The sequence below is a fragment of the Misgurnus anguillicaudatus genome, chromosome 9, assembly GCF_027580225.2.
Source record: "Misgurnus anguillicaudatus chromosome 9, ASM2758022v2, whole genome shotgun sequence".
NCBI lineage: Eukaryota > Metazoa > Chordata > Actinopteri > Cypriniformes > Cobitidae > Misgurnus > Misgurnus anguillicaudatus.
Genome location: NC_073345.2, coordinates 15,080,172 through 15,093,275, shown reverse-complemented (window position 1 = coordinate 15,093,275; position 13,104 = coordinate 15,080,172). Strand labels below are relative to the sequence as shown.

General features: G+C 39.0%; 1 protein-coding gene and 1 long non-coding RNA gene across 4 annotated transcripts in view; both read left to right on the top strand.

Moving 5' to 3' along the window:
- cpeb4b (cytoplasmic polyadenylation element binding protein 4b) overlaps positions 1 to 6,363 on the top strand; it is a 33,290-nt gene extending 26,927 nt beyond the window's left edge. For all 3 annotated transcript variants that reach the window (XM_055179315.2, XM_055179313.2, XM_055179314.2), the window contains one exon: positions 2,348 to 6,363. In XM_055179315.2, the coding sequence (XP_055035290.1) occupies positions 2,348 to 2,575 (228 nt within the window). In that variant the 3' untranslated portion in view covers positions 2,576 to 6,363. The remainder of the gene's footprint in view (positions 1 to 2,347) is intronic.
- A 5,048-nt stretch (positions 6,364 to 11,411) lies between these two features.
- Positions 11,412 to 12,693, top strand: LOC141366084 (uncharacterized). Its single transcript, XR_012371078.1, has 2 exons — positions 11,412 to 12,127; positions 12,315 to 12,693. It is a non-coding gene; the product is annotated as an uncharacterized lncRNA (long non-coding RNA).
- Positions 12,694 to 13,104: the final 411 nt, after the last annotated feature.

Below are 13,104 nucleotides of genomic sequence, written 5' to 3'. Positions count from 1 at the left end.
TCGCCTTTGATAAAAGACAATGTGAGCTGATGTTGGGTAATATAGCTATACTCGTGCTAAATTATTAACTCAGTCAAAAACTCTCCAGCTTTGCAACCAGTTTTAGTTTACCTGAAAATAAAGAAAGTACTAGAGGCTTCATGAACTGAATGAAAGGAGAGATGAATGTCATTATTTTATTGCCCTGTCATCAAGGCATCAAAGTGTGCAAAAACACAACACAAACACGATTCAAAACTAAAATATGTAGGCTACTCTCTTTGTATACAAATTTCGAACAGGATTAGAATAGAATTATATTTATGACAACAAAAACACAAGCCTGTAAACGTAATAATATCTTAATGTCACAATGCAATAATATCATATAATTTTAAAACTGCATACTGTTCACACACACAAACACAAAATGAAATGCACTGTAAGTCGTTTTGGATAAAAGTGGCTGCCAAATGCATAAATATATAGATATAAAACTCAGTCTATATAGATTTTTCTGTCTCACTCTATTTGCAAGGAAAATAAAGAAAAACGTTAGACTTAAAATCATCTTTCTATTCTGTATTACTTTATTATTTGTTTCAGTTGTGTGCTTGCATATCAGCGAGCAAAGTGCCCTTTTTATTCTTTGAGCACCTGCCCCTCCAATTGTCTCTGCACGGCCCTGTATCTGTATAGCGCTGTTTTCACTGTCCTCAAAACAGGCTGATGTCTTCCTTGTTATGTGAAGTCCCTCCTTCAGAAATATGTATCGAGTTCTGATTGTGTAGTTTGTTTAGTGTGCTGTGATTCGATAGCAGCTTAGCTTAGCAGAGCCGTTTGAGCCAAAGCTGGTGACTGACGTATTCCTGTGGGCGGAGTTTAGTCAACAAACTGTTTTACTGACGTTATTAAAGCAAGAAATAGAGGACTGTAGTACAAACCGGCCGTTCGTTGTAGGCTTTTAAAGAGGAATTCTATTGAAGAAAATATATCGCTTGGCAGTGAACTTTGAGCTTTATCATTTTACAGGTATTATTTATGCTAGTATAGCAAAATTACACACTAACTTGGGTTTAAAAAATGGTATCAGGAAGAACGTGACCTTCAATTAAGCGTTCATGTTCAATGTAAATGCTTAACTAGGCACGCAGTATGAAAATATTGATAAATTAATCGAATCGTAAAAGTAATAAAAAGTAATTCTGCATTGTGGTACTAGTGTTTCCGCAAAAAAATTGTTAGTTAAGGTGGTAGGGTTGGGCGGGTGGTTGTGGCAATCAACGGGGCGGGGCGTACGCGTCATGATGAAAATGAAAATATATTTATTTAAAATAATCAAATAAAACTTAGTTTTGAAGAAACTATGACAGAAAATAAACACATACATTACTTTATTAATGAATAATAGATAATAGATAGCGGAAAGATTGTAAAAACTGATTATTTCCCACTATTAATTACATTATCTTAAAGGAGTGTAACTACTGTAGCACGTAAATAATGCACATAAATAATAACGCTCAACAATTATATCTAATCAACAGGCACGTGCAACCTAGCTAGCAGGTTGCTCAAACAACAAAAATCACCAGCTAACTTACTTTAAATTTGCAAGAGTTATAGACTAATGCAACAGACTGAAATAAACCGAAAACATAGGTCCACTTACAGTTCTCACGAACACACGTTTTATCAACTGGCTATCCTCCAGACAGTTGACGGACCATTTCGGCCGTGTGGCGCATGTGCACGCTCGTGGTGTGAAGCGCGTCTGCGCTATTCTCCGAGATGTTTTATCAACTGGCTACTAGTTATCCTCCAGACAGTGACAGACCACGTCTTTCTCTCATTTGGCCGTGTGGCGCTTGTGCGCGCTCGCGATGTGAAGGGCGTCAGCGCTATTCTCCGAGATGCACTTGACAGCCTTTTGTGCAGCGAATTATCTTTTTTTTTGGGACAACCTAGTTAAGGCGGTAGGGTTTCCCATCTTAGGCGGGCCGCCCGAACTGCAAAGTGCTGCCCTGGGTACTATGTGTTATATTGCCTTTTATCTGGTTTAAAAAAAATCTTGTATTACAGTAGCATTACAGCAATGAAACCGTAAAGGTAGATTCAAAACATCTAGATGCCCAAGGACTGTATTCAAATTTGGGTGAAACGTTTTCATGATCAAAATATTATGATCAAAATCTTGATGGTTTCACAAGGCGGACAATTCCCCCTGTTCAAAAACAAAAAATATATATATTACTGTATAAAGAGAAAAATAAAATTTCTTGCTTTAAGTTTTTACTCTAAACTTTTAAAGGCTTTTTTGAAAAAATGGCTGCTAAGCATTTAAAGAGTCTGGTATCTTTTTATACAGGTGGAAGTGAAGCCATACGTCCTGGATGACCAGCTGTGCGATGAATGTCAGGGGACTCGCTGCGGAGGCAAGTTCGCTCCTTTCTTCTGCGCTAACGTGACCTGTCTCCAGTATTACTGTGAATACTGCTGGGCGGCCATCCACTCGCGTGCCGGCCGGGAGTTCCACAAGCCCCTGGTGAAAGAGGGCGGCGACAGACCTCGCCACATCTCCTTCCGCTGGAACTAAACCTGGTGGGTCGGGAGATACAGAGAGAGAAAGAGGAGGGGAGAGTAGGTTTAGGAGGAGTCGCAAAATCATCATCTGAATAAATGCACTTTTCTGTTGCTGGTTCCTTTTTAGTTTAATTTAAAAAAAAGACAGAGACAAACGAAAAATCTACAATTTTAATTTGTCATTTAATATTTATAAAAAATGGATGTGTGTGTATCCAAAAAAAGTTTCAGGAAATGAAAATGTCTAATCCATCTCTCTATTTTTTTATAACTCATTTCATTTTCAAGTGCACAGAGATGTGAATATATTGAGTATTAGTATAATTTGTCAGTAAGTATCTGCATGACGTTAGAATTGGCTTTTTCTTCACATTGCAATTGTTAGTATTACGTCCTATTTTAATTTAATCGAAAAGGCGAAAGAGCAGATAGGAAAAGAAAAGGTGTGAGAAGAGTGCACTTATTTCTTTGCTTCCCAGAGTGCAGATGTGTTGTCTAAGATCTAAGTTGTTAACCAAAGCTTGGGATTTTAAAGAAGCGAATTCTCTCGACTCTTTGTATCATTTCTTCTATAAGACCATGCTAATCTTTAACGTTTCCTGGCGACGACAACAGCTGTCTGGATTCGATCTCTATTTTGACATGCAAGAAAACTAATACCTCAAGCTTAGCTGCTAGTTTTAAGTCAAATATTTAATAGAAAACAAACAAGCTGGTCTCCTCCTTACCCCCAGGACCACAGAAAAGGAAAATGACATCAGCAAATGGCACATTGAGAAAATCTGCTTTGTCACTTCCTAGTTTGATATTTAGATTCCGACGGTGGTTGTGAAACTGCATCCCAGTGGGGAGTGTGTGTGTGTGTGTGTGTGTGTTGTTAAAGTTGCAGTAGTCTGCCTGCAAGCTGGTTCGAACGTAAGGGACTTAATTTCTGGTCCGGTTTAAAGATAGGACCACCCGTTGTTCTCTCAGGCTGTAAGCAGCAAGTCTCTGTTTTCGTTTGTCTGTCTTTCTCGCAATATGTGTCTCGTGAGCCTTTACCCAGAAACCCCAGAACCCAAAGTGAGGTACACGCAAACAGCGAATGCTACTTTTTAAAGAGAAAACGAATGATCGAACAATTTACCTCCTGTCCTCCAGCACCCGTGCTCACTCAGCCTGAGTGTCGAGCATATCTGAAGGTAGTCAATGCATCTCTCCGCTCGTTGGCCCCTTGCCCCCCAACTCTCACCTGCCGAAGTTTGACTTTTAGACATTAGGGAACCAAAGATGGTTGTGTAGTAGCTAGCGGAACCTCGGACATTGCCTTTCTTGCTTTCTTTCTTCTGTATAGCGCCCTTCAGAAGTGATAACGTCAACCCTCATCCCATCCGATCTAAAGACCAGACGGGCTCCAGAAACCAAAGATTGGCCTTGAATTGATCAGCATGCAGTTAAAATCATAGCAACACTAGTGAAAACCCATCGCGCGTCGGCCTTTTCGCGAGTCTAGCCGCTTTTCCAAAGGTTTAAACGAAGGAGACGTGTGTGGTATGTAGTTCACTGGTCGGTCGGGTATTGTTAAGGAGTTTACGCCAGGCGTCAGGTTTCAGATGTGAAACGTAACGTTGCATCCAATTTGGTAGAGCTACTAGAGTAAAAGTCAGGGAGTTAGTGATCAATTACGACTTGATACACTAGTGAGAAATTGATCCTTGTGTTGGCTCGATGGCGTTTTGACGCCACCCGTTCAGCACTGTCACTTGAGCTTGTGGGTGTGGTGGTTGAACATTTTCGAAGTTAAACACTTTTTTGAAGAATTTGCTGTTAATGAGATGGCAAAAAAAAAAGATTATTTTATACATGGCCTGCTGATTTTTTGGTACAGTGTTTTCTAGCTAAATTATTTTGTCATGCACATATAAACGACATTTATTATGCACTACTTTTCTAAATACTTTTGTTTTTCGACAGTCATTTTAGGCACATTTTTCACAAATGGAAAAACTCCTTTTTGCAATACCTCAATTTTTCACATTGTGAAAGGTAGCTTTTGTACTTTTGTTACTGAGAGATCTGCATATATGGAAATTTTCATTTTAAGAGAAGAAAAAAAAAACACGGAGTGAATTTAATATATATTATTTTCAATTATGCTTTTTATACATTTCAGTGCTGAGGAATCTTTACAACAAAGCACGCACTTGTGTTGATGCGACAAATCTTGCAGAGGAGAGAAAGAGAGAGAGAGAGAGATCGTAGTGTACCGCTTAAGGTCTTGGCTCTCGTACACTAGATGGCAAAAATGATTTCGATTTTAAACTCGTTCGACAGCAGCATGGTAAGAACACGTTGTCGTTCATGTTAATATTGCGGAAACGGCTAACCTACTTGGATGTCTTTCTGGTTTCCTCTCCATAGCTGGAATATAAACTATAATCTAAGGAGAATGCTAAATCTGGTTCATGTTTAGGCTGATCCTCGTATCACAAGAATGGATGTTTGATGTTTAGATATTTTACCATTTGAAAATCTCTATATATTCTTGAACTGCCAACTAGTTCCTATTGTAATCCTTAGCATGCATGATGAGAAAAAAAGACGTACACGAATTAGCTATTGAAATAATTACTTGTTGTGGTTGTGCACCAGATGTTTCTCTAAACATTTAATTTGTTAAGGCCGCCCGACGCCCTGCACCCTTCCCATGTTATTCTCGACGCCTTCCCCGTAATCCGACGTGTCCGATATATAGGATGCGCATAGAGAAACGCGTCGAGTCCTAAAAGAGAAAACCCGAACGAATGACCGAATGAATTTGCAGTGCAGGACGAAAGCATCTTCTATCTAAGTACGCTGTTTGGAAAGACTTGAGAATTTCATCCCCACTGTCTGTTTTTTGAAGTAAATCAGTAAACCCGTTTGGAGAAAGGGGAACTTAAGACTTGAATGTGGTAAATGTTGCAAGTTAACTTCGAGTTGTTATGTGCAATACTTTTTTTGAACTTTTTCCAGATATAAGAAGACTCTTTGCAATGTAATTCTTTAATGCCATTTTTAATTGCCGACATTTAAAGATGTTAATATGTTTTTCACAGTCATTTTCTACTGTTATTGTAATCCTTTTCATGCTGGTGTTTGTAAAAAAGAAAAGAGAAATCAAACTATTTGTACTAATATAAAATAATTGAAGTTATTTTTAAAACATTAAAGGTTTTGTGCTCATTTGCTTATTTTGTTTATTTCAAGCTACTGTGATCGATCGCATTGTAATTATTAGGTCAATAATGTATTTAGCTGTTTATTGGTATATTTTTAATTGGAATGTATAATTAATTTTTATAATTTTGATCAGATTTTTGTTATATTTTTGAGGTGAAGCTTTTAATATGTTAAAGTGTCTAGTTTTTACTAATTGCTATATTGTGCTCCACAATATATGGTTCACATTTTCTGAAGGAAAATAAATATTTAAATATCTGTCTGTTAATGATGTTACTTAATGGCAAAATTTCAATAGTTTTTAACTGTGTATGGGAAGGTTGTTGTATTTATTAATAGCATTTTTTTACTTAAGATATCACCTTAATTTTTATTGTCATTTCACTTTATAAGTTCCTATTTTTGTATTTTCCTTTCTAATTAAGTTATGTTATACGAAATGTTCATATTCTAGGAGTTGGTCTGTAAGTGCTAGTGAAACGAAAAAGAAAAATCTAATGTTATTTAATTGTTTGCAGCCAACTATTTATAACAATATGCATAATTTTTAAATATTTGTAATGTGAAATGTTGAATGAATAAAACTTAACTGTGACAAGACTTTTGCATTTCTTCTCTTTATTTCTGTCCAATACGTTTCCCAGTATACCCTAGATCAGTGCTCTCCAACATGCTTGACCAGGTTGCCCGCACAGAGTCTGTGAGGTGCCCGCTAAAGCACATTCTATTAATAGTCTCAATTGTAATATTTATTTATCGTATTTCTTTTTGTATTGCTTAACTTCTTTAATGGATGTTAACCTTTTAAACCACAATAAAACGTATTTACAAGTAAGATAAAATAGGATCAACAAGTAAAACAAAAACGTGTTTTGAGTAGATTCATATCAAAAAGTAGCCATCCAGATTTTATCCATTGTGGTAGCCCTTACAAAAAAGTTGGAGACCCCTGCCCTAGATATTCACTTCACTTGTAGATACTTGCTGATGCTGCTTTGAATTAATGTCATTTACCTGTGGTTCACTCCTCAATTTACTCCTAATGACTATGTTATTTCCCAAGATGACTTCCCAAACCTTTACAAATGCCTATAGATAGCATAAAATAAGACGTGTAGGTACTCGTCATGTTTTTTATGGCTTTATGAAAAGCATTTCTTGGGTTGACAGAATTTTGTCAACACAGACAATATGTGCAGGTTCTCTGCTGAATACCTACAAGTGCATTGTTTGTTTATATTAATACACACTAGTGTTTTTATGGTACATCTAAAAGCCCTTAAATTAACAATTTATTAAAAAAAAAATGGACACTAACGCCATCTTGCTTGTCTTTTAAAGCACTACGTTACTGAAATCATATGTAATTTAGATCTTGATATGGATCAATGACATGACATGCATATTTTTGTCTCTGGGGACCTGCACATAATAACTTAATACATATAACTTGTCACTTTATATACTCGTGATGAATGTATCATTTTTATACATTATTGAAAATTAAAAATAAGATACTTTGGGATATTTTAAGTTTTAAGCCTTTCATATAAACAAATTTCAGTATTGTTTGCGATGTTAAGATAAATAAAAATCATTTGTCCAACAATCTGGATGTTCATAAATGTCATGGCAGTACAACCGCAATCATGGGCCTTTTATTAAGAAATTATCACGTATAAATGGACAACATGATATCACATCATTTATTGAAGCCCTGGTCTTTATGGCTGAATTAAAAGATCACTATTTCTCTCAAATACAGAAAAAAATAGCAATTTTAATGTAATGGGTAGGCTGGCACATTTTCTGTGTCAGGTGGTGCTACCAGAAAGTCAAAGGGTACAACTGCTATGAATGTCCCTAAGTAATAAAAACATTAACTAAATAATTTTAATAAGCTTTTAATAATTTTAATAATAATAAATGCAAACTAAGGTTGTCTAATTGTTTTTATACTTAAACTAATATTGTTCCTAAATTTATACTTCTCAAGTGTTAGTTTTATGGTAAAGTTTTACACATTCAAACTATTTTTAGGATTATAATTTTAAATGCCACTATCAAAAAACAATCATTATGACACAGGAAGCACAATAAAACTGATCTGGAAAATAGATAATAGTTGGTTGTACCACCTGACTCAAAACTATTGTGGAAAAAATCATTAAAATGTACTGAAATGTTGTTAAACACATTGTTCATGACTCAAAAATATACATTACATCCAATTTTTTAAAAGGGACAGAGAATGAAAAACCATTTTTACCTTGTCTTTGTTGAATAATGGTAGTCTACCCACATTCACAAACATACAAAAAGTGCTAAACATGCTAAACATCTCAGTCTCATAGAAATTCCTCTTTTAGAAATGTCAGCCAGAAAACAGCCCAATCTGAAAAACTGATGCTTATGACATCACAGGCATCTAACTGCCCATCCACTTTAAAATAATTGGCTACATTTTTTGAGTGGCAGCAAAGTCAGCCAATCAGTAATGAGATTGCAAGTTAAGCCAGTAGGGGGAGCCAAATAGGTGCAAAACCAATTGTTTGAAATTACCCACCCTAATAGAGCTATCTGAGAGAGGTTTTTAGGAAGCTTCTAAGGCATTACAGACCCAAACAAAATTTTTTTTGTCTACATGTCACATCACAGAACAAGGATAAATACTCCGTTCAACCATTCTATGTCACCTTTAAGTTTTTTTTAAACTTATGTCAAATATAATATACATAGAATCAACTACAACAGAAAGAGTTCAATTGGATGAGCATTAAATATATAATAAAATATATGAATAGCTTATACAAATATACAAAAGAACAGACAACATGCACATTATTTTTAAGAAGTCATAAACGTGAGACCAACAGACTTGCAATTACAGAGTTGAATATTTATATCAACAAAACTGCAAGAGGCATGCATGGATCAGTGTGACATTTTCAGTTGTTTGTCTTGACTTCATGCAGGTCATGGGAGTGCCATCTTGCTGAGGTAATGAAAATGACCCACCCTATAAAGCAGTAAACCTGATGCAATTGTTTCCATATATCTCATCTATTCATCCAGAGGAAGGAACTGTAGAATAATAGAGAGGAATGAGATGAGATCATGCTCATCTTTGACTCTGGTTACAGAGGTTGAGTACTGGGTTTAGTTAGGTCACATTCTAATGATCAATCCCCCGTGAGAATTTGGGACGGGAAATGTAGATCACAGTGATTCACTACTGAGCAGATTATGAGAGGTTTCAATCACAGGACACGTCTGAAAACATTACAGTAAACAAAAGATTGTTAGTATCTCGAACACTTGAATGTCACTTTTTATTGTAAGAAAGTTCCCATATGTATCTATAGTGTGTGGGGTATATGTAGCTGTATTATAAGCAACAAACCAACAATCTTCTGCATGGCATTGTGCTATGTGTTTAGTTGTTAACTCTTAAAGGGATAGTTCACCCAAAAATTCTGTCATCATTTCCAGGTATTATTGCAGCATAATCAATATCGCCCCCTTGTGGCCGGAGATATCAAAGACCTTTCACATAAAGACCTTCAGCACAATCTCTCTGTTATCATTCATATTTATCCCAACGACAGTTGCACGGCTGGTGAAGAAATCAAGATCTGTCTGGTTAGCAGTAATCCTTACTATAAAGTACTGGCTTTAACTACACTACTATAATTTATGTGGGCAAATCCATCTTCCATGGATGTTTGACTAATAAATGTAGCAAAGTATTCTGATGAGAAATTCAGTAAATCCACTATTATTTTATTATAATTGAAACTTGTCAAAGGGTTTTGTCACTGGTTTAGTTTTTTTTTAGATGCCTCTGCGTGAAATTGATTTTTCTGTTGGTGTACTGTTGTCAAACGGCTGTCATGCATTCGTCTTTCAAAACTGTTTTTGTTATGAAACTAAATGAGGTAAGCTTAATATGACTGTGGGATGCGATGGATACACTTTATGCATCTTTCAAAAGAAGCCAAATAAAGGATGCAAAATAAAGGTTGTCTTTTAGATATCATTAAAATTGATGCAGTGCATCTAAGCTCATGCATTTGAGTCGTGCATTTCTTACTATATAATGACATGTAATGCATTCAAGTTGAAAAATTTAACATTTTTGAATAATTGATTTATGCCACATCAATTTTTATACAATTATGAAGTACCCAGACAAGTAGCCCATTACAAAATCGTGACAATCATGATTTTTTTTATCACCAATACATTTGTATGTGTAATGTGTGTTTCTGTTCAATGTTTTGGTCTTTTATATTGAAGTTCTTGTTTTTCATGTTTGTCTCCAGTTTCCCCTTTTCATGATGTGTCAAGTTCTCATTGGTTACCCTGTTCTATGTGTCTCGTTCTTGTTGGTTCTTTTGTCTAATTTTGTTCTTATTGGTTAACTTTCCCTTAATATAACCCTTATGTTCCCATTGTCTCTTGTCTAGTTTTGATGTGTTCTCTGAGTGTAAGTGCCATTCCATATGGTTCACTACGCTTGCCTCAGTTGGACATTTATGACAGTATGGAATAAAAACATTAATTTTTTTCTAAGGTGTTTCATATATAGCACATTTAAAATGATAAATTACAGCATGTAAAACTGAAATAAGTTTTTGGGGCCGATGTCACGGGGTGACGATTTTTCGGGGTGGAACCAAAAGTTGAAGAAGTTTGGTTCCGCCCGGATGTTTCCGTCCAGACCGGAAAACAGAAACACCGGACATCCGGCAGCTTCGCGAAGGCTGTAATCAGCCGATTGGGCACAGCTGTGCCTAGTTAAAGAGATCGCCGGGCAATTGGATAACTGGAGTACAGAGAGGAGTATAAAAAGCACAGTTAGATCACAGTAGGGGGTCGTAGTGTGTGCTGAGGAACGGAGCTGTGCTCATTGTTAGACGTGGTGGCTGTCGGTATTTCTCTCTCTCTCCCTCTCTTGTTGTAGTTTACGGTGGACCTGCTGGAGTAAATGAAGAATCCTATGGGTAGAAAGGAACCTTGGTCTAACCAGTATTTCTGAAGGAGTAAACGGGAAGAAAATTGACCTTGTTGCACAACGTAAACAAAGGCTATCCGCTGTGAGTATACCCGTTGGTGTGGAGTAACTTGCATAAATTAACCTGTGTGATCGTTGGAGTCCTCCAGGACTAGGAGGGCGGCCCTACCCCTATAACAGCGTGGTGGGCGAGCCGCTAGAAGTGTACGTCCAAACAGCCACAGCAACGAGACTTTATGTTGGTCGTGTTTCCATCGCCCCTCTTTCAGCCCAAGCGCAGTGGAGGACACCGGGCGCTTTCCCTTGTGGTGTTGCACTGATAGTGTGGTGAGTGAGATTTTACAATTAATAAGCTTTTCACGTTGGAGTGGTGCTGTGTATTTGCTGTGTGTCTTGTCAGACGAAGCCCCGTACCATCCATTCCCTCTACTGGGCAGAGGACGGAGAGGCTAACGACCTCAGAAATTACTGCTACCATACGCTGTGTGCTGTTTCGGAGCACGAAGGGATACAGACCAAGAGCTGTCAAGGGCTGTGAGTAAAATATTGGAAATATTCGTGGTGTAAACTTACCTGTGTCTGTCTTTGTCGCAGAGTCGGAGGCGAAAGGGTCCGCCGCCCCCGGGTCTCTACAAAAGGGCGCCCCTGTCCAGGATTCGATCGGCCTACGGGCAGTGGAGGTAGGGCAGCGCTCGACCCGGCGAGGTGGTGTGTGACCTTCGCCCCTCTGCTGACCTACAGAGGAAACCGTACCTACCCAGAAAGCTGTAAGCAGCAGAGCCGGTGAGAGATACTCGAAGTCTCAGTAACAGTGTCTTTGTGTCCTAGCGACCACCTGTGGAGAGAGAGGAAAACAAGAGTGAATAATTGAAGAACAGACTGTGAACGTGATACCTACCCAGAAAGCTGTAAGCAGCAGAGCCGGTGAGCAATACTCGAAGTTTCAGTAACAGTGTCTATGTGTCCTAGCGACCACCTGTGGAGAGAGAGGAAAACAAGAGTGAATAATTGAAGAACAGACTGTGAATGTGATACCTACCCAGAAAGCTGTAAGCAGCAGAGCCGGTGAGAAATACTCGAAGTTTCAGTAACAGTGCCCTTGTATCCTAGCGACCACCTGTGGAGAGAGAGGAAAACAAGAGTGAATAATTGAAGAACAGACTGTGAATGTGATACCTACCCAGAAAGCTGTAAGCAACAGAGCCGGTGAGCAATACTCGAAGTTTCAGTAACAGTGCCATTGTATCCTAGCGACCACCTGTGGAGAGAGAGGAAAACGAGAGTGAATAATTGGAGAACAGACTGTGAACGTGATACCTACCCAGAAAGCTGTAAGCAGCAGAGCCGGTGAGAAATACTCGAAGTTTCAGTAACAGTGTCTTTGTGTCTTAGTGGCCGCCTGGGAGAGAAAGGAAGACGAGAGTGAACAATTGGAGAACAGACCGTGGAACGTGCTACCTACCCCGAGAGCAGTAAACAGCAGAACCGGTGAGGAATATACCAAATCCAAGCTAACAGTGTTTCTGTGTCGCAGTGATCACCTGTGGGGAATAAGGAGAACGAGGGTGGACGTACGACGGGGAACGTGAAGGCACGCGGGGCGAGACCCCCTGCCGAACTGAGGAAAGGTACACGGACAGTGGGAAATCCCCTACCAGTCACACCGAAATTGTCTGCCTCCAGGAAAGAAGAAGGAGGGCGCCACGGTTAGCAGGGTCCAGGCCGGAGCCTGACGTCTCCCTCTTCCCCCCGGCTTATGGTGGTTGGCACCCCTGTTGCCTTTGCCCCAGTCTGCCCGTGGCTGTAGTCTCCCTGGAGGGAGGAGAAGAAGCCTATTAGTTTTAAATTCCCCTTTCCCCAATTCCCCAGTTCTTTTAAGTATTTAAATTAAATAAAGCTTGTTTTAAATTTTACTCACCTGTTTCCGTGTTTGTCTGGTCATTGGGTTGGCTTTGGGGACCTCCTCGAGGTGGGAGTTGTAAAGGGGCGTGGCTCTAGTCTAACACAGCCAGCCCCTGGTGGTGACAGATTTTGGCGCAGTCGGCAGGATCCCACCTCGAGTTGAGTAACCAAGGTCACCCAATGACTGACAACGCGGGGCCTGCAGCCCCACCCCGTGCCACGTCTATCATCATGGGAAGCCCATGGATCCAGAAATATGGAGGAGCGGAGTCGGAGGTACGACTGACCGAATGGAAGGCCCAATTGGAGTACTTGGCCGACTTACAGGGCCTTAGCGCCGCCCAGCGGCTCCAGTTTGTGTTGAACTCCCTAGAGGGAGAAGCACGGCGAGAGGTACAAGCCGCCCCCGAAGCAATTAGAGC